Consider the following 23,776-nt stretch of genomic DNA (forward strand, 5'->3'; position numbering starts at 1 on the left):
CACACTAAATACATTATATGACTACATTTTCACAAACATTTCCTGTTATTTCTCGAAGTATAATGTATGACTGTCTTTTATGTAACTGATATTTAATAAATATTAACCATTTTTTAATCAATAATTACTAAAGGTTACGTACATACACATATAAGGTCAGAACTGGCACCAGTATCGTATCAGTTAAGAACTTTCTTGAGTAAAAAATTGTATTTTATGATAAACTTGTTGATTTGTTTACCTCATTGCAAGACTTGTTGGAACTCCCAGTTATATTACAAATGCACGGATTCTGACAGCTTAAATCAAAAGTACTGTTTCTCGAAAATTCGTTGCTACAGGTTTCACAGTTGCTTCCAACTGTATGGGACGCATTTTTACAGACGCAACTGTACTTCCTATCAGTGGTATTCAACACTGTGCAAGTCCCAGAATTACCTGAACAATGACAGCTGGAAACGAATAAAGAAATATATCATATCTCTGGTTCTTTGATGGCAGCCTCAATTCAGAACTTTATGATCGCAAAATAATCCTAAATTTCCAATACTGCGAACGATGTACTACACAATAACCTCTGGAGGATATTTGGATGCATTCAATAATACGGCACATTAAAAAATATAAGCATGGTAAAGAAGAACACTAAAGTCTTGTTCTTGATACTTGACTTACAGAAACAAACAGTGTTTAATATTTTTAAATGAACGAACTTCCATATATCCATATGTCCATGTATCTTTTAACAATCATGCCTATAACCTAAAGTAGCTTTCTTTTATGTTATTTTGAAACTACTACGTCATCTTAAAGCCGAGACCAATTAATATCGATTTCCTTCTTGTGTCCCAGTATTATGATAGCAAATGCTTTTTTCTGCAATTATCTGGATTCCAGGAACAATGACAGCTGAATAACGAATATACCAGGATACGATACCTCTGGTTGCACGATCGCATTTTCGATTCGTAACTTTGTGATCGCAAAAATGGCAAAATTGATAATGCATTCATTTTAGGGTTTAATGATATTTTCTTCAGAGTTTATCGTGGTATAAACCGACAGTTGCCGAATCACAGCAAATAACGCCCCATTTGTTCTTTACTATTCTTTAATAAAAACAATAAAGTATTGTTCCTAAATAATTGATAATAAAAGACAAAGATGTTCTTATCTTTTCAACTTAATGAACATCAAGAGCTCCAAATATAAATTAATCTTGCAAAATAAGACTGTCAGCAACGTCCTTTCCTATCATTTTGAAATAAACATTATTTCCTCAATAAGAGGTCATATTAGTGTCAGTTCATGTGACTCGATATTATGATGGCGTAAGTTTCTTCAAGTGATTTCAGTTTAAAGAGCGCCCCGCTGCAAGCAGTTTATGACACTAAAGTCTCACGTGTCATGCTCTAAAAGAATATTCTAGGACATGATCATGTTACTTATAGTGTCACCGTAAATACACATATAAGTGGACTCACAACGTCATTTGCTGAGTTTTAGTTAACCTCAAAGTCTTAGTTTCAGAAGACTTCTTAGACAGCTTTTCATACATTTTCATTGCAAAGTACTTTTTAAAGAAAACATACACACTTTATGGAATGTGCCGATTTTAAAGATATGTTAATTATATTTGTCTGATAAAGTACAGTGCATATAAACGTGTACTTAGGAATATTATTGCTATTATTATAATACATTTGGTAAAGCGTTCATGTTGCATCTGACCTTCCTGCGATATTTATTTCACTAATAGCGTAGAATGATGTCTTGTTGCTGCAGTTTCCGTTCAGTTGTATGTTAACCGTATCAGCCAAAAGAGTGCTGTAGCTTGTCCTGTTTGTCAGGTCAGTTCCATTCGTTAGGTCGTACGTGAACGTTCCCCTGAAAGAAAATCAATGAAAGCTACACTGATCATGAATACATACCGCATATATAAGAATTTTGTTATTTCACAACAAGCAATGAACGAAAGACACTAAGGAATAATATAATTTTTCTTCTTTACATTATGATTTCCAGTGATCTGATTGGTAGGGATTTTTTCAATAGCTTGTGTTTTACATTTGTATGAACCAAAAATGCAATTTAGTTCTGCCAAATGACACTACCTTTATGAGGTTTGCAAAAAATCATTAATAAAGAATTATCAAACTACATTGACTCGATATTAGTTTATATCGCGCACGAGGGCAGTATAATCGAAACTTGCATGTTATGCTTACTTCAGAAGTATGGTGTTTATAATAAAATAAATGAAGTGAATGATAACAAAATACATGTTTCGACGTAAAGGTCAATTGTGGAGGACTTCTCTGTAAACTCACTGTTAACCATCCGTAGATAAGAAACTCACATCCATCATTTGAATCCATTTTCACTGAGTCGTAACCAAATATGAATGTTTAAACGTATGACTCTCTCAAACTTTAAAAATGAGCATGCGGAAGTGACGTATTACAAAGAATTTGATAACGTTGCGGGTATAGTGCAGGAAAGTTGTAATTGGTTATTAAATAGCGAGCTTGTGGAAATTAAAGAAATATAAAGGTCTAATCCTAAACATAGACTCGTAATGATCATTGCTAGATTGTGAGAAAGAAAAATAAACAGATAATGATTATTTGAAGGAATTAAGAACATAATGAGTATTCAAGCGCTGAATTCGACCTTGGCTTAGTTGTTCACTTTTATCTAGCATTATCCACATTCAGAAAGTGTAGGTAGCTCGGGTTAAGCATATATATATATATATATATATATATATATATATATATATATATATATATATATATATATATATATATATATATATATATATACTGTACAGCTGATTCATCGGTCACTCTGCATTATATATATGTTTTTACTATTTGGCATTGAATATTTAAATATGTGTATGGGACATTTGACTTAATTTAATATGCAGTCACAGGCAAGTGATTTTTTTCCTTACTTCTCAAATGTAAAATAAGTCCCGGACCAGTAACTGACCTTTTGGCTTTTCTCTTACAATCTATTTCCTGAAGGGACACTATACTTCCAATCAAATGTTAGAGCAATATTTACAGATTAACAGTAATTAATTCCACTTAAGCGAAAGCAGAAAGCTCATTCATCTACAGTACGTAGTCTTTATTTTTATGTTTTCAATTGATACAAAACATGTTTGATGCATTGAACGAAAAGGGATAATTTAAGCATAAAATTAAGAAATCAAACACTTTCTAATACCGAGACTAGATTTTTGATATTCATTAGGATATATTTTAATCAGAACATTTTAAACAATATTGTAGTATTAATCTGTTTTCTTCACTTTATTTTCTGTTTCAACAGTCGCAAGAATTTAAAAAGTAAACTTAAATTTCTCATTGTGCCCCAGCGATCTCGTTATCACTCTAACCAGTGGTTCTCGACCTTTTTGGGCAGACACTGTAAATAATAGTTTTTATGTGCCATTGCCACCTTAAACAATTAATGGCAACCTACCCCGACAATCAAATAAACTTGTTCTTCTTTATGACGCATCAACCTTTATGCTGCAAATGTTTGTCAATGTTATCTTCAGATTTAGTAAACAAATTCGATTCCTCGCTAATGTTAATGGAACATGTTTAAATCCCACCACTTAAACTTGCTCCTTAAAAAAAATAGTTCAGCAGACATATATTTGAACTAAAATGGATATTTAGCTATGTTTGGTATTTCATATGAGTGACATTGTTGAATGTCTCTTGGGAATTAAACATGTGGTAATGACTATAATCTAAACATGATTTAATTTGTGTTCTTACTTTGTCTGGATTTTTAAAGATTTAAATAGAAAATTTCAGTGGTAAAGTACTCTCTTTCTATTATGTTTAATGTCACTTTTAACACAATCATTATTTGAGAAATTATTGTTAAATAGTATGTCCAATGTATGGTTGTTCGGACTAGATACCGAGAAATGCTCATAAACTGCACTTCTATACCTACGACACTCTTACGTTTTCCTCATAGCAAAAATTGGTCATTTTCACCAAATTTAAACGCATCTTTTAATATTACAAAAGTATGTTGTATTTTTGAATAATTTAAAATTTACAGCAATAAATCATTTCAGATGTTTAATTTAGAGTGATGAACGTATTGTATAGTGCATTGAACAGCCTAACGATCTTAAGCTCGTTGATGATGAATGTAAACTTGTTGAGAAATAAAAATAAATTGGTTCCTCTCTAATTTAAATTTACTACTAATAATCATGAGAGAGAGAGAATTTGTTTAATAAATATAGAGTTTAATAGTGATGACTGCCTTTGTGTGTGATTGAAATAAAGATAAAGAGATACTGATCGTTACGCCTGTGAATTTGTGTAAGTTCTTTGTTTCCTTGAGTGATTGATATGTTTTAACCCCTTTCCGTCTGTACTGTCTTCAGTCTCTTGTTTTATTTTCTCCCCTTTTAGGTTTTCTGTTTTATTTTCCATGTTGCTCATTTGACAAGAACATGTCTTAGCTACTCTGTCTTTTCAACCTCAGGTAACAAGTATACCCATTATCACTTCCACTTAATTAAAAATAAACTTTCAGATATGTTTCTGTCAAAACCTTGATATGTTTCTATGTTTTCTTACCAGAATTTAATGATCGCTGAGATTATTTTACAATCAGTACAAAGAAACTGTCAATATATTTCCCAAGAATTCAGACACCGATATGTTAAATATATTTTAGCTTAAGAGTGAACACACTATAAGCCCGTAAAGAAATGTCCATACCTCCACATTGTAAAGTTTCCTCCTACAACAGCCTTATTTTATTTAACCTATGCAGCATTTCTTTCTTGCACTTTGCTTGCACCACTTTCAGCAATCATTCGTTTTATGGAATTCATTTGGAATTATAGGTCTCACAGTATTAAGTCAGTTCCCATTCTAAACCTACACAAACTATATGGTATTAAAAATTCAGTTACTTAAAATTTCTGAATGCTCATGATCAAATTTTTATTTATCAGTATAGATGCATCGTGTATGGCAGCTTCTGTGTAGAGAAAAGGACATGGGTCGCGGCATTTTCTGGGCTTACGTGTGTTTCAAACATGTGCTTTCGAATTTGCTAAAAAAGAGTTAGGTGTTAATTTCAATAATGAGTGTTCCAAATAGATACTGTTTAAGGACCGAAACTCCATCAATAAAGCAAAGACTCTTTGTTTTCATTTACATCAAGGATAATCTCTAAAAAGATTCTTTATTACTAATATATATCTTTCATTATCAACCAATCCTGGACAGCCAAACCCATTTATACTTTTAATTACACCCATTTCCAGAAACTGATTCCCAATTTTCTACACCATTCGTACCGCTTGTCCTTAAGCTCATCGCACTTTAGGATTTTTAATGTTTAGCATATTACACGATGTTCTGACCCATGGGAGAGAAAATAAAAACAGTATCCGCTATCATATCTTGTATTTATTAGTTACACCGTTCCCCACGATTTGTCCATTTGGCGCATTGATGATACAGTTTCTTCTGGTTATTGACTGTTACACGCATTTCTGTCTAATTGTCTATTTATAGACAAAAGTCTAATTAAGTAGGATTTATATTTGTTTTGTTTTTTTCAGTGATGTAAAATGCGATTAACTGTGTATTTTTAACATTTAGAGACATGTTTCGTTTGCCTAGACAAATAGTTATCAATCTCTAAACAATGTCATTGCTATCATCATACATCTAGAGACACGTATAAGTTAACTATTCAAGCGATGCTAAAACCTATTAATGTACCAGATGAATAAAACAAGAAATAAAGATTCAACAACTAGAGTTTAAAAAGGAGTAGAGGAAAAGTTAGAAAAGCATACAAAAAGTTCAACTGAGTAAGCTTACGATATATTTTGAAATGAAATTTGTATCAAAACAGATTATGGACAAAGAAGACTGAATAGATGAATAGTCACAGCGAAACTTGATCATCCTGTATCGAAAATAATGGAAGTGGCCTATTATTTAACATTTTACCTTGCAAAAGTAATCTCATGCTGGGTGTGCGATACGGAAATTTGAAGAGTGCGATACAGAATTACATATTGGAACATATGTATCGAACGCCAGATCAGTCATGTAAGATCAAATGGGTATGTAATACAGTATAGTATGGTACGGTATAGTACAGTAGACTACAGTACGGTATAATGCCGTATTATGGATGATACATTTGTACACATTCTTCGAGTAATCTGATTAGATATAATAGAGCCAAATATGCATTTATTCTTACCCAAGACGTTTACACGGCAGGGAGGAATTACATCCACATATTTTACGCATGGAGAGTTTACCATAATATGTCAAAGTAAGCACCAGTTCAGACGGATTTGTGTCGAACAAAAAGTTTATCTCTATAGACGATAGCTGAAACAAACAACATATAAGGTTATAGTGAGTTTCAAAGAAAATATATAAGCTTAAATAGTTATGCGATTTACATGGACTTTTCTGATTGTTGCGAGTCTGTGCTCTTAAAATCCGTAACACGACTGAAAAACAACACGCTTTGTATAATTCAACAAATAACTGATTTTTCTTGAATATAAAGTGAAAATGAAGAAAAAAAACTTAATACATACAATTTGATCCTTGATCAGATTTGGTAGATTCTGGAAGGCCAAATTGTGCAAAAACATTTATCTAAGATTTTACTATTGTTTTAGTTTTAATATTCCTCAAAAGATTTAAATATAGGAATATTGAAGACTCATACATTAAGGACAACAACTATTGGTTGCTTGATTTAGTCTTAGGTAGAAGACCTACAAAATCTTCCATGATTCTGCTAAATGGTTCGTCAAATGCAGGAATCGGTTGCAGATGAACCTTATTTATTTTCTGACTGGGTTTTTTGACCATTTTACAAGCATGACAAGCTCTTCACTATTTACAAACATCAATTTTAACTTTTGGCCTATAAAAGTGATTCAAGATCTAATGATACGTCTTACTGATCCAATAATATATTGCGAATTAAATCCCAAAATGAGCCTAGTATTAGAGGCACGAGTCCTAATAATTTAATGTTCTGAAAAAACTTAAATATAAATCCAATTTAAGTCCAATGCTGAAGCGTTGATGCGCATGTGATGACCTGAATCATGGAGATGTGTCAACAGACTTTTGTTAACACACGGTAATATAATTTCAGGTTTGACTTCACTATTAATCCAAGTCTTTTTTCCAAGAATGTAACCAAAGCCCTTTTGTATTTCTATAGAAAAATCACTTGAATAATTTGAAGAAATAATTTCCAACCCTAAAGAACTTCAAGACAACAATACAGTAATACAAATTGATTCCGCTAAATATTACGCACGAATGAATATTTGTTACAGTAACAAGATTATATAGTCTTTTACATGACCCCAAGTCACAATTCATATTTTCAAACAAAAATTATCGAATGGAAAACCACCCTCCAGAATGTTCTTAACGTCTGCAAAAATATCTTACCTGTAATTAGCTGTCCGTTATTAAAGTTATGCTATATAACCTGGACAATGTCGGATACACCAGCTAAATTGTAGAGGTATACCAGTAACCTAGACCCAGGCGCAAATAATAATATTTACTTCTATTAATAATGATCTTGATAATGACCTATACACATAGAGAATGTTTTAGATGTGTGTTAGTTGTTTACAGAATAAAATACAAAAACAAAAATCGATCATTCATGTCATGTAGGAAATAGGGTTGATTTTGGTCAATGTTAAGTCTAACAAAAGTATTACATTAAAATAGCATCATGAAATAAAAAATTAAAAAAGTACAAATAACAAACAATGCAAATTCAATATACCTAACAAAATTTGTTTTTTAAATATGATAAACTTTGTGCGAATTTTTAAATTATATAAATTCGTTTCAAATTTACTGATTTTAAGTTTTACTTTATAGATTGAATAATAAGAAGGAGAGAAAAATATTATTTAAACTCTGTATACATATTAGATGTTACTAGATATTACTTGAGCACTGCAAAATTGATTTTAGTGACGCCATCCTAAAATCGATTTTAGTGACGCTATCCTATAAAACTAGAGGGTAGAAAATCATGGGGAACTATTTAATAAAGTAAAAACGCGGATGCATATACTATGAACAAACCTACAGAGAAAAAAGACTTCATAATATGTTGCAATTTACATTATTTAACCATATTCTAACGGTCTCTCTCGTCTGGAAGGAATTATCTTCTGAGTTAAATGTGCATTTGCTGTGTTCTATTGTTTAAGCGAAATTATTTGTTCCCCTTTGAAGCCAATGTTAAGCAAACATAAGTTTGATCTGTGAATTAAAGGCTGTATTTCAGTCCCTTCGGCACAGTGAAATGTAAATATTCCAAAATGAGTACAATCAACCTCTATTCTAACGGCGATTATTCTATTTTTTTCTTCTTCTTCTTTTCATTGCTTTAAGACTATGTTACGATTCTTAGCTTTGAAGAATCACTTAAATTTATCAATAACATTATTAAATCCTCGCATATAATGTTTGTATTTCAGGCATATTAAGCTGAATGATATTACAAAGGTTTGGGACTTTACTATACGAGTCTAAACTTTTCTTAAGTTATAGTTACTCCACATATACATTCTGACTTGTTGATTCAGAAATGCATATTAAATAATATTTCTTCATTTTTTCAGCAATAACATCTTCAAGAAAAGCACATGTGAGTTCGTGAGTCTGTTTTATGGTATGAACAAATAATATCCAAATTTCCATAACTTCTCATAAAACAACATAATGCATATGTGTATAGGTCATTTCTCATCATTATTCTTGAAAATTAACAGGGCAATGATAGCGATAATATTATACTTTAAGAAGAGTGTCCTGTATGTCAACTCTCACCTGAAATACGTTTTTCAAATAAAGCGTAATAGTTGCTGATTGTGTTGTCGCTGATTTCCAGTACGTGTTTTCGTCACCATCAGCAGCATATTGAACAGGATGATAAGTTTCGTTATTAAGTCGATACACAGATTTATTTGTGTAATCCAGGCAGAATATGCCATAGTTTAGCGAACCAGGAAGCACTGTTGGAGAGTCTCTTGGACACAAGCAATTATCTTGAAGGGCTAGAGTTGGCGCTAAGGTTCCATTGTAAAGTTTCTTGATTTCTCTGAAAAAATACTACATACTTTGTATTTTACAATTAGTCATGGCTAACGTGTATGAAGTTTGATATATACAAGCTGTAAATTAAAAAAGTGCGCAGTCTGTGGTGCGTGATCACCAACGACATAACAATATATTTCACTTCAAGAGTAGTTTCATTTTCAATTGTAAATAGTCGAATTGACTGTGCTCGTGCAAGACAAACAAATAACGTGAATGAGATCAGGAACATTAAAATCATTCTAATTACATTAATGTACCGTTGTATTCCTTCTAACTTTTGTATCAAGCAAAAGCTGCCGATAAAATAGTACAAAAAAGTTTACAAATAAAGTGATTCAATTTATCAAACATTTTGGAGTTAATTCAAAATCGTTTTATTCGCCCTTTGCCACAATGTATTTTGCCATTGTGGCTATCATTAAAATTACTCGAGAGAACGAAACATGAATCAGATTTTAAAAAGCCCAACACATATATGATATAAGCATTATTTCCAAAATGACAACAAAGACTAACCTGTTAGTCAGGGAATGGTTGTATATACGAACATCAACCATCTCCACATACGCAGAAGAATCTTAAAATAAACAAATAGATCAGTGAAAATCCAATACACGAAAACCTAAACAACAAAACGACACAAATGATGCATTTTCAAATTAGTTCAGGCCTGAATTTTTCTAATGTAAGGATCATCACCTGATATATTTCTCAGACGTTGAATATATTACAGATTTTGCCATTTAATGTCAAGTCTACAAAGCGTTTTGTGACTTACAGCTGTATTATTAGTCTTTACAAACATTTCCTAGATGTGTATGTCAGTCAACGAACATGACATTGCTTTTTGTGTTTTCATACCATTGATGCGAATGAAAGAGATACTAAACATATGACTTCGACATACAACTCTTGAGAGGTACTAGTTACACACCTCTCCCTCTTAGTTCAAATGTCAGCTGAGATGAAGAGCAAATAAACCCTTTCATACAAACTAAACATAGGTAATGTTTGAATATGAGAAATTGACTGTTTCAATAAAAATGATATTTCAGTAGAAAATATGTTGACATCAAACCAGTTTTTGAGGCATGTACCTACGAAATTTATGTTGAACCCAATAATGTATTACATACATACATAGATGCATACATAGATACATAGATACATACATACATACACACACACACATACATACATTCATACATACATACATACATACATACATAAGTACGTAGTATGTAGTACGTTCGTATGTATGTATGTATGTCCGTATGTATGTATGTATGTAGGTAGGTAGGTAGGTAGGTAGGCAGGCAGGCAGGCAGGCAGGGAGGCATGTATGTATCTTTGTATGCATGCATGTATGTATGTATCTTACTTGTTTGCGGCCCAAACAATATGTATATATTCCTTGAAATACTTGGCACCAATCCGACGAACCTGTTGTTGCCATTAATGTTAAGGTAAACTGCTTTTTGAACCGTCATCTGCGGATTTGAAGAATTTAAATGAATTTAAATTTATTACAAAATATAGAAAAGAGAATTATCAATGGATATGTAGACTGGACAGGCTTGATGGTCTATACTACTTACAGGGTAGGAGACTGATATGCTATTTACAATACACCAAACTTTAGTATGCAAGAACAAAAACCTGTGAAAATTAACAGCCCTATACCGCCTGATTAAGAAAATATAACATTTAAAATGTGTTACAAAAACAAACTTGAAAACGGTTCACACATTTGTTATGCACACAATTAACATTCAAAATTCAATGAGGTAGTAGACACGAAAAATTGTCGACTTACACTGTATTATTTAATTTTAGAACTGAAGTATCTTAGAGAGTTAACTGATGCATTATTTTTCACTCTTTAGTAAATAATTTGTGTCGCCTACTTTGCATTACCAAACTATAAAATGTTTAAGGCTGACATACTGCAGTAGGCTCAAAGGAATATGTATGACTATTTTATTTTTGTAATTAACGAGATTCTGGAATAACTAGGTTCTGCAATGACCAAGGACTTTAGAAATGTTAAAACCTTCTTCACATACATGACTGTGCATGACTTTCTAACATTTTGCCCGTCTATAGGATAAACTGTTTGCATCTTGTTGATGCTGTTTGTTGCTAATCTTAATCTTGATTATAGAGGTTCCTGTGAATAATTTAACATTTAACTGCAAAATATAATTCCCAAAGTTTTGCCCCTCATAATAGCTATACGAATTATTTTCTTTCGGATAGGAATTGACGGTAATCAATATAAGAGCAAATATTAACTGATCAGTGCTGTTGCCAACACAATCTATACGAAAGCCATATGCTATATTTTTATTGATTCCATTCTTACATGATTCGCAGCTTATTCAACGTTTATTTTGTAGACTAATATACCAGGTAGTCTTTGCTTTTAAATGATACTTAAGCCATCAAGCTGCCATCGGAAGCAATTGCAACTATATCTTTTTTCTGTCTCTCCAAAAATATTGTAGAGAGCCATTTTCCAGTAACGAAAAAGGCTCTTTTGAAAACACATCACAATTTTCTTGTGGATAAGAAATTGGTGGGGAAAAGGTTAAGTTAGATTCACAGAAACATTGGAATAAAGTCAACCTTCTTTCCTTAAAATAGCATATTACATTATGCAACGCTATATAAAACAAGAGAACAAACTTTAAATCTCAGCTTAAAGTCAACGAGGGATTAGTATTAGTATTTGACTGTTATGTATACTTAATTTGCATTTTTGATATTTTTTTCTTAATTTTTCTTTAAATTTCATTTAGTGCTATTCATTATGCAACAACGTTTGAATTGACTTTGTCCAAAGTCAATTCCAATTTCTACTTGACTGTATCATTAAGTTTTTTTTTTTAAAATTATTGCAGACAACTAATACATAGCAAATATGATATCTTTGTGTACGGGTTAACTATCAGGTTTATTTTATTTCCCTGAGTCAACGACATTGTGTTTAGCACAGTTTATATTATAATTATAACTGAAATTTTATCTAGCAAACATTAAGAAGCTTCTATGTTATTTTACATTAGGTGATAGCATTTTGTAATCGAACATGCTAATAGGTCAAGTAGAGGACTATATAATCTTGTTTTTCTATATTTTCTTCGTTCTCGTTTTAAGTCTTACTTGAACCAGTTGAAATATTATTGAGTCTGGAATTTTATTTATTCAAATCATTTATTTACTGGTCACACAAAGTGCTCTTGAAAAACGTTCTTGGAAATAGATACTTGAATTTATAGTGAAGTTTCAAAGAAGGATATATTATTGGTTTGTATTATTGTGATCCTACAAAAGAATGTTGGCACATCATCACTACACGGGCTAGAACAGGCACATGAATACTTTGGGTGTTGGATTATAATTGGATTTCCACTAAAGTTTATTCAGAATTTTAATTATTGGACTTGTGTTTATAATTCTGGGATTCTTTGTATGGATATAATTTGCAATACCATAAGTACCGTTTCTAAATTTTCTTACTGTATTCTATGAAAATAAAATATTTTTTCAATTTAACAATGCTTGTTACTTCACACCCTTTTCTATTACTTGTTTTAAGACCAAACAAAAACAGTACCATGGTAGGACTGCTTGTGGGACTCTGAATCGTACTGCAATATTATTCAATTAAGATTATATCAGCTCAACAGTAAGTAATCTTCTGAATCGGTTTTTAAGCATTGGAAGACAATAACACTACATATGACTATTGGGACCATCACACTTTTTAGTTACAGGCTGTAAAAGGTATATTGGTTCGTGTGTTGCAGCTCCCACATTCGCTTTGTGGTATATTATAGAATATTAATAAATTTTGTGGGAAACATTGTGTTGATGTTAAGCATATTACTCCAATTATCTAGGCACCTTTATGACCTACTTGTGTTGCTATGACGTCATTTGAGTTCCACGATGACCAATACCATATCGAATATATAGTATTAATGGATGGCATTAAAGTATTAATACCATACTATTCAGTTTGTTGTACCATTAAAAGTTAGAACCGTTTTGCTCCTTTGACAGCTGCTATATTACAACATGTTAAGCAGTGTAAAGTGTTATACATTGTAAATCTGGAACAAAGCCATCCGATGGAAAGGTGCCTTCATAAAATTATATATATTCATTTATAATTTGTTTTTAACAGAGACTGACCTACATAAGTACTACAAGTCAGTATATTATTCATTACACTCCTAAGATCATGGAAAGTTCCAGCTGCAAAGACCTCTTCGAGATTACTAACAAGCTAATGTCAAGGAACAAATCCACACCAATTCCAACTACATTCTCTCCAGTCGACCTTCCGGACATGTTTGCAAATTTCTTCCGTGACAAAGTACAAACCATTAGAGACAAGCCTGACACCACAATTCAATTGACTCGTCGTCACCATACAGTTGGGATACAGAATTTCAGCGGCAACCATTATCAGCACTGAACCTGTCTCTATGGATTTCGTACGTACAATCCTGATGAAGAGTGCACCAAAGTCATGTGAACTTGATCCAATTACAATATCACTGCTGCTTGAGTGCTGAGATCCAGTATTGCCTTCACTAACTGATGTTATTAATACCTCTCTCTCATCAGGGCAATTTCCATCATTTTTCAAAACTGCCACTGTAAAGCCTCTGCTGAAGAAACCAACACTAGACCATAACGATTTAAAGAATTACCGCCCAGTTTCTAATCTCCCATTCATATAAAAAAATCTTAGAAAAGGTTGTTCTATCCTAGATTTATCTCATCTGCCTTCAAACAGTTTTGTTAGCAATGTACAATCTGCATATCACCCTTGCCACAGTACTGAAACTACTCTTCTAAAAGTAGTTAATGACATTCTCTCTGCCTTGGATGGCGGAAAGATGACAGTCCTCACCCTCCTTGATTTGTCTGCAGCATTTGACACAATAGACCATGATATATTACTTCACCGGCTCCAGCATGTATTTGACATTCATGACGCAGCCTTATTGTGGTTCAAGTCCTACTTGGTCAACAGGACACAAATTGTGTCTGCAAATGGAATACACTCCAGCCCAGTTAATCTATGTTGTGGTGTTCCACAGGGGTCTGTTCTTGGACCTGTTCTCTTCATTCTATACACTCAGGCGCTAACTAGTGTCATAGATCATCATCCACTGTCTCACCAATTGAACGCTGATGACACCCAAATATACAAATCTAGCCATCCAACTGAACTTGATGCTTCCATCCAAGGTGTAGAGAGGTGCATTTCTGATGTGAAATCATGGATGACATGTAACAAGCTGCAGATGAATGATGATAAAACTGAGGCCATTATGATTACAACATAAAGACTTTCTCATTCGCATCCTTTACCTCAAACAATAAATATCAGCAACACCAACATTAAATTCACACAATCAGTACAAAACCTAGGTTTTACTCTGGACAGTACTCTCACATTGTACCAACATGTCATGAACATATGCAAGGCTGCATATATTGCAGCTCCATTCGCAAATATCTTTTAGATGATACCACTAAAACACTTTTGTGTTCGTTAGTACTTTCAAGACTGGACTACTGTAACTCAGTTCTGTCTTGTTCATCTCAATATCTACTCCAGAAACTTCAAAAAATTCAAAATAGAGCTGCTTGGATGATACTTAGAGTACCACGATCAGAGCACGCCTCCCCGCTGCTCTGTACCCTACACTGGCTATCCATTCGATCCAGAATCAAACACAAAATTTGTTCTCTGTGCTACGTTTCACTGACGGACTCCAGTCCAACATACCTATCCGACCTCACCCAAGTGTACACACCAGCAAGATACTTACGCTCTTCTTCTGACAATCATATACTCATTATTCCCACTATGAAAACAAAGTCACATAGACAACGTTCTTTTGCATACCAGGGTCCAGCAACGTGGAATCAATTGCCCACTGAACTTAGACACAAAGACACAGTGGTCACATTCAAGAGTGCTCTCAAAACTCACTTTTCTCAACTGCAAGAACAAACTTAAAGACCTAATAATGTTTCCTACCTTAAATATTATCAGCATGTTTTTTTTTCTTCTTCTAATTTCAGTGTGTATCGGTTTGTAATCATATCATTATTTATGTTTTTTATGTTATATGTGTTGTCTAATGTTGTAAAGCGCTTGTGAGCTTCTAAAGATTAGGCGCTATACAAAGTCCTCGTTATTATTATTATTATTATTATTATTATCAGCAAGGATAAGTCGTTGCTTGGTTTAGATTAGTAACCTTCCATTCCAGTGTTTGTTTCTTTTAATTAAAAAAGAACAGCAGAACACTGGTCGTAAAAACTAAATAGAAATAGAAGATCAACAATTTGGTAATAGGTCTGGTGTATTATATTCTAAGCAAACGCTGGAAGAGAAGTTACTTACATATACCCTCCAGAGTGTATTAATGTTACATATTTGGTTGCTATTTAATACAATATTTATAAGAGGCCAGTTCAAGCTAACTACAAGTTTAGATCCCTTTCTGTCTTTCGTCAATTATTTATTATAACCTTCCAAAACATTATTTGGATTTTGTGAATGGGGTCAAAATTATTGGAAACGTTTAATCCATTAAGCACAGATGGAATAATATTGAACAAAGATTTCTGTAGAAAAGTCAAGTTTGAAATACATGTCAAGCAGATTTTAGTAGGAGCAGAATTGCTCATAACAGTGACATTAGTAATGTTTTAGTGTTATAAATTTTGTTGTGGGAGCAATATGAGGTTATATGGAACAAATGAACGGCTAAGATATTTATTTGTGGAGACGATGATAGTATCCGTTCCGATAGTTGTAGTACCAGAAGTAGTAGTTGTCAAATATTGTATCTTACCCGTAACACTATCGACGTCCATTCATCACCACGTAGGGTCATGCCACCACTATTCACCCCTATTTGATAATAGTTTGTGTTAATTAACACAAATGTGGCACTGTTATTTCGCACTTCAAACAGAGTTCTGAAAAATAAATAGCCATCGTTAGGTTATCAGTCTCGTTGACGATAAAAATGTAACATTTATATAAACGACAACACCACTCCATCGCGTAATCTGAAAAGTATGATTCAAAGGCATATTGTGTTAGGCAGCTCAGAATGTTTCTAATATAAGCAATTATCACGCGATTATCTCAAACGTCCTATGTTCATCCACAATTATCACGTCTTTCCTCATTGTTTTTCTCTTCAACGACTCTTAATTCACCTAAGGGTTTTGTTAGTCATACAGAATGCTGTCATCAAAATCGGCAACTTTTCTTTGTTTAGGAAGCACGCTTAGAAAGGATAGTTTCTTACTGTAAAAAAAAAACATCGAATGGAGAAATGATAAGAAAATTCACCTCATGATATTGCAAATGAAGACCCTTTTTCAGATCATATTTGGGTTTTTTTTCTTCATGATAATGATGCAGATACAAACACTTCATAGCAATGTGGAAGTTCTCATTAGCAAATTTCCATACCTATGGCATCATACCGAAAACTATTTTTAAATGTCCATACAATTCATTTCTAGGGACTGTACTAATATGCAAATTTAAACATTTTTAAGAAACACATTGTGTGACTATTCATTTAAGAGCTCAAGTACCTCCAAAAATGCTGTTACAACGGATAACCAAAAGAACTGTCGTAAACATTTAAGGAATTATTCTTGAATAACAAAGGCTTGAGTTTCAGCCAGGACAACAGGAAAACTAATAAGTTCAAATGCATCAGTCTTGAGAAAATGATTAAATGTTGCAATCATTAAAAGAACAATGGTTCTCCAGATAGAAGATAAATTGAAGTAGTTATATGGAAAACTTCTCCTATGTGAAAAGCAAGTGCCTATTAACGATTTTCAAAAAGTACAGATTCACTGCTCAACATGACCTTTATAAAAATTAATAAATAATAAAACAATCTCAGTTATCAAGTTACATGGTCGCCTTTACAGATTATTGCTTCACAGCGCATGCTCGAGTTCCGTGTAAGTATGCCAGAAGTTTGCTTCTGTCTGCAACTAATAAACAAGCATATCTATCATGCATGCTAGCAGTATTGCCTATCGCCTGATGCACTCCTTATCTATCTTGCATGGAAGCAGTAGTTTACATTGTTTGAACGCTGCATTCCCTATTTATCTTGCATGAATGTAGTAGTGCGCATGTTCTGAAATGTGCATTCTTTATCTCGCATGGAAGTAGTAGTGTGCATTGTCTGAGCCCTTCATTCCCAAAACCAATGTTTTCGTTGTTATTTCTTTTACCTGCGAGTGCGTTCTTTGCGGCATCTAGCATCTTACGACTATAATCATACCACCAGAACCTATCCAGGTCGTATAGTTTGGCTTGTTTAATTTTAGTAACTCGTATTGTTCGGAGTGCTCGATAACACGAATAACCTGCGGGGGTGGGGTGGGTGATAATTAGACTCGCTTTCTAAATTGTCAAAGTTCTGTAATGAACATGGTTAAAAACAATCATTATACTTTACCAATCGGATTTGCCATTTTTTTCATGACCTTGGTAAATCTTGTTTGAAGTATTTATTTACTTAAAGGAAAATCAACAGAATTATGTAATGTAAGTATCTCACTCTTCCATGTTTCATACGACAGAATGCCTCCTCAAGGCCTTAGTTTAGAAGATGAGAGATCACAGAAGATGTTATTTCAGATAACTGTTATCACACAAATTAACCAAACCATTAAATCCATTGCGCCATAAACTTTTACTTTGTATATTATAATCTACTATTTATCAATTAGCAACACTTACACTACATGAATGAAACCTACAATATGTCATATAATAAATTATACATATCTACACGTTCTGAGAAGTTGGCAGACAATTTTTTTAAAAAGAAAGAATAAAAGGGTAACTCTATGCAGCGTTTTAAGTTTCATGCTTAATTGTATACGTGTCTGGGACACTGTCCGTATTTCGCACGCTGACATGATTTTTTTTTTCTGAAACATGTCGGTCGAGTTAAAATGTTTTTAGCTGCTTATGTGAATACCTAAGTGTTTTATTTTGCGGCTTTAATTTTTCACACAGTAGGTTTGCAATTTTACACATGGATAACATAGCTTAATGCAATATATTTATCTTCAAAACATTACTATTTTTTTTCACTGGATACATATGAGGTAAATATGGAAAGTCTTTACTAGATTTTGTGTTTCTTTTTCTTCAGTTGTATCCTCCGAGTGGGCTTGATCACCACGCTTTACAAATCACCGTAAATATGGCATGGAACCTTTATTTAAACTTTACAGGCTTTGAATTTAATGACAGACTCTAGATCATACTTAACTGTCTATTGTCTTATCTTAGCATAATAACTTGTGTACTGGTATTTTTCTTCTGGTTTAGGGACTTATATTATTTTGTCCATTCTGTTTGTCTATCTAGCTGAATAGAATTTTTAAAGACCTTTCATTGTTTTTTGTAGCCGTCTTTTACTGGAACTGTCTGAAACTTATAATTTCACCTAAATGGTATTTCCTTTGCATTTTTTTTTTGGGGTGGGGTAGCCAACTTTACTAGAACGTTTTAAAAAAAAAGCTATTAACATATCAACATGTTCATTACTCGTCTTTTATTAGCCTCACCTACATTAGGTATATATATTCCAATGTCACGTAAACATGACAGAGTTCATCTTCAAATATACTAATATATTCGATAATGTATTGTTCCTAATTGCCAATGTCCTTTCCATTCTAATAAGATTGTTCTTATTTGTTTTGTTGATGGAGCCTATGGCAGTCGTATTCACTATCGTTAAAATTCAGCTTTGCAGAACTTTTGCCGTTGTTCTTTGCAAAGTCTCAGCGGAGAGATTATTCCACTTTACGAACGTTTCCTCTACGCTCTAATTCCTCCCGAAATTTCTCTTGATTTCTCTACTTTTCTTAGATATTCCAGTATCAAATCTTGTTTTACAGCTTCTAAATAAACACGAATTAACACAATTCTGCCTTTATAATGACAACAAATTTCGTGGCTGCTTAGGGCTGTTCTATTCGAAACTTCCGCTCATTTCTTCATATGAAAGTTTCGGTTGCTTTTAGCCATATGACTCGACTTGACCTTCCCTGGATTTTGGCATGCGACTCTCACGTGATGCAAGAAAATTGGAATATATAAATGACAAGTAGGGCTATTTCGAATTATCCCTTATAGTGGACTTTTCAATCAGTTCATTTAGCACGTGAGAAGAGGGGAATAATAGCCAATGACATTTGCTCGCTTTGTACTGCTGGTTTGGGTGAAACAGATGAAACACGCATAATTTACATTACAAATTGTCCAGAATACTTTCAGACAATCCGTCTATTATGTGATTTCACGATTTTCTCACGTCACATAACAAAATCCAGGGTCCTCTAGACGAGTCACACGATCATGGTATCGAATGCTTTCAAATTTGATGCAGTATAGGAGAAGGAACCAATATTTCGCACTAAAAGTAGTTGTCCACAGTTTGAGGCTCCATATGTGCATTACCTATGATCCATCGGAAGAATGACGTCCAGCGTGTGATGGCTGCTCGAAGCCATCTATCAATTATCAGAAGAGCGTTGGCATTATAGATATAAATTTCGAATCATAATGCATGGCTTGTGTGACACCAGACGAAGTCACAAAGACCGCTCATACAGTCGCGTGAGGCTGGGCCATCGATAATGACAGGGCCCCTCTTGGTGAGTTTCTGAGACCATTTGCGTCGTAAGACCGACGCTTAAATCATTCTTCCGTTTCTGGAGGCGCGCGCATATCACACCGTCGCCAAGCTGAAACTCGCCTGTGCCGTGTTAAATTTGGGGAGCACACGCTTTCACACGGCCTACGCTATCGTTGACGACGGTGGTCTGTAAAACGTCTACGGCATGATATCGTATATCGTTTGACCATATGGCTGAGATAATAGCCAATGCTCAGCCCGAGGTCTTTTCGTCAGGTCAGATCATCAGCTCATCGAAGAGGGCGATAACTCTGTAGGGTCTTCGTCGGCGTTGAGGTTGGGGTTTTTACACCTCAAACATCATCGGGAAGATGCAGGCAAGCTATTCGGAAAACTTGGTTTTTATTGTTTACGTTGGGCGGTTACTCTACAGTGCTCTGGCACTGGATGCAATTCGCAGGAATGATGTAGGTGTCCGGCTTTTCCACAATCCCGCAAATGCGAGCTCGCCAACGCTGTATAGAAACACTATATGGAAGAGGATCGCGTCATATGGCGAGACGTTGTTGGCTGAAACGTCACAACGTCCTCAGCGACCGAGAAACGTATGTTATAACGGCCTACATATAGCATCTCGTCACAGATGTAATCCCATGGCAAAACTGCAAACATCCGTGAACATGCAATCAGATCCCATCTTATTGCAAGAATCATTTCTCAGTATCAAGTATAGGCTATAAATGGGGTCGCTGATATTTATTCATTTTGTTATGACCACCGTCTCACTGAGAAGCTATGTGATGTAGCAGTTCACGTCGTCTTGAGGAATTTGCTTTTATAAGACGTGCTATCTTAGAGTCATCCAAATCACCGTCAATTTTCAGTAGCTACTTCTGATAAAGAGAGGTCGGGTTATGGGAGCGGAGGCTCTTGGTCGAATACATTTACAAGAGGATACCTAATCTAGACAACGCACAGGTAGCCCATGTTGCACCAACACCACCGTTCATTTGGTTGAAAGCTTAAGCATGCGCTCACGAACTTTCTGTTGCTAGAGGGTCATACAGATGCAGCCCGGTCGCATAGCCACCTAGTGTCAACTAGGAGTACGACCAATCGGTATAAGAACACAAGCATATCATCGAGAATCAGTCGAGGTATTGGTATCTCAAATGGTTGACGACAACGATGAGGTATGGCGCCATCTTATGTTCACTTATGCCTGTAATTTTCTATGGAGTCTTTGTAGAGCTGCTCCCGAAATGACTTTGATGAAGCGATGGCTGGTCAAACCTATATTTTGCCTTGGTTCAGAATGTCGATATCTTACATTTGAACCAGAACCTGCGAAATAGTTCAAAGGAACATTCCAGTGGGGTATAAGCTTGCCAACAACAATGTAGAAAATGCACAACTGTTGTGTGTATTGCAACGTTTTCCCCGAGATCAGATCATTGGAAACACGATATAATCTGTTTTCCTGACCTCGAAAAAATCGACGCTATGCGACCTGGTGGAGTCGCCGGTCACACTTGTAGATACCAGTGGAAGAGGACTGACAGCTTCCACGTGATGTGGATATAGGCCATGACAACATAAATTCCATAAAGGCTTGGCGGACTTGCACCACGTTCTTACTGGTCTGCGTGCAAGCCATAAATAACGCAATTGCGGCTTTGTCTGAACTGGCCAAATCTTGTAGATATCCTCAAGGTATCCGTGGAATGACTCTTCCACTGACATTTTACCTAGTCACACTCGGACAACGACTAGAAATCATTTGAGGGAGTTGTACACGATGTGGGGGATGTGTTTTCTTTGCATAAGTTTGACTGAATATCTTCAACGCTATTTTGAGAAGTTGGCGGTCTATTTCAATTCTTTGATACAACTCAAGTAGAGCTCCAATTTCGTCTTTGTATTAGTCATACATATATAATGTATGCTCAAAGTTATATTGAATGCAACCAAGGGAAATCATTTATCACCTGCTGTAATGCCTCCGCCTGTCGCCGGTGTTCCTCGGCTCTGTAAAGACTCACAAAAAAATGCATTGCGTTCACATGGTATGCATAATACCTAAATCGCTCCACAGCTCTTTCCGCACCCGTTACATGGATGTCCCACACTCCTCTTTCCTTCTCAGCCTATGCGTGTGAACTGTACGACACATGCTAATACACATCTTCCGATAGTGTGACTCAAGCGCAGATGTTTCTAGCTTTATCAGTGATGGATAGACTGATTATCTATCTGATGCATATTAATATATGAAGGTAGTTTAGCATATTATTATTATTATTAGTAGTAGTAGTAGTAGTAGTAGTAGTAGTTTTAGTAGTATTAGTAGTAGTAGTAGTAGCAGTAGTAGTAGTAGTGGTAGTAGTTAATTTTACCTCGCGTAAATTCCATTGTATTTTACCCAAAAGGATATGGTCCATGAAGTCCCATCAAACGTAGTTTTCTTCGTATGTGCGCAGTTTTCACCGCCAAATGTAATATTACCATTTATCGGTTTTGCCCCAGTAGGTATCCCAGAAACAGAAAATTGAACACACCCGTCGGTTGTTACATTTAATAAGGGTTTCTCGTATCCTTTATCGGTAGAATCTGTGACCTGACAAGTATCATTGCAAAAGGGGTCTGATTTATTTGCATTACAAGTATTTGACGTACTAATATTAGCAAATTGAGCCAAGTCTGTCCAGATTGCAGTAGTAACACAAGAAATGAATACAAGTACCACACAAAAAGATTTTTCCATCGCTAAAAGCAAATTATAAATAATAGTTACACAACGAAAATGCTCATTATTATTCCATGAATATGGTATGTTTGGTATTAATGCCAATACATAGATAGGAAAATATCTGTACGAGGAATAATCTTTAATATTTCACTCCCAATCACAGAATTGATTTAAGATATCACAACGATTTCAGCTCATCTTGAATAGACAATTCACGAAATGTTGCATATGAAATGGCTACGTGATCTGTAAGCATCATCGATCCAAGAGGAAGATATTTTTCCAAAGTCCAAAACTACACAAAGATCTTTTCCAATTTCTCAAAGACACATTCAGCTTCCGAGAAGCTATATTCACGTGAAACGGTTGATTACTCCCTCGGTAGAGAAGTACAAGTTTCTTTCATCTGAAATAATAATAATAATAATAATAATAACAATTCGTGTTCAGAGAAAATCCAAGTGGCCTAATATGAATAAAAGCTATATTAACGGGTTATAATGCTTTGCTCTCTACGAAGCGCTATGTTTTCTAGCGGTTGAACACAATGACTGAGACGACCAAAAGGTGACAACGAAACTGAGATAAGAAAAAGTAAGGTTAGATAAACAGCTAGATTTCTCTGTCGCATAGGTGAGAATACGATATATTATCTAACAATATACGCGACCTATATAATTTGTGTTTGCAGGTAGTATAGCTGAATGTTCATTGGAAGTAAGATAAGGTCTTGATAGGACACATGCTAGATACATTTATAAAGACATAGAATAGTGTCGTAATATGTTAACAGTCTCGTTTTTTATTTATATCTTGTTCGTCGACTGGAAAATAATATGCATAGAATAGTTGACTCATAGTACACATCATAGGTTAAAGGTCTGTCCTTTCTTGCCAACAAGAACATTTTTCTGCATATTTATTTTCCAGAAATGATCACGCAGTGAAAATGTTGACGCCAATAAAGACATTTAGTATAACAACTAAGTTTTTATGCTTAAATCATGAGTTCAGAAATTTTTCTTACCGTATATGTCCCATGTAATAGTACGCGTTAAAAATGTTATGAATTTTATTTGTATTATTAGCGTGTCTTATTTAAATAACAT

General features: G+C 34.3%; 1 protein-coding gene across 1 annotated transcript; it reads right to left on the reverse strand.

Moving 5' to 3' along the window:
• Positions 1–241: 241 nt before the first annotated feature.
• Positions 242–23,130, reverse strand: LOC149770155 (usherin-like; the record flags this gene model as incomplete). Its single annotated transcript, XM_089949321.1, has 8 exons — positions 22,315–23,130; positions 16,073–16,199; positions 10,564–10,672; positions 9,699–9,759; positions 8,913–9,183; positions 6,280–6,413; positions 1,732–1,887; positions 242–452 (listed from the first exon to the last, which is right to left on the reverse strand). Coding segments are annotated over exons 1-8 (1,437 nt in total), but the record flags the coding sequence as incomplete, so codon positions are not given.
• Positions 23,131–23,776: the final 646 nt, after the last annotated feature.

Source organism: Sinohyriopsis cumingii, unplaced genomic scaffold, assembly GCF_028554795.1.
Source record: "Sinohyriopsis cumingii isolate HCF-2022 unplaced genomic scaffold, ASM2855479v2 utg002596l, whole genome shotgun sequence".
Taxonomy (NCBI): Eukaryota; Metazoa; Mollusca; class Bivalvia; order Unionida; family Unionidae; genus Sinohyriopsis; species Sinohyriopsis cumingii.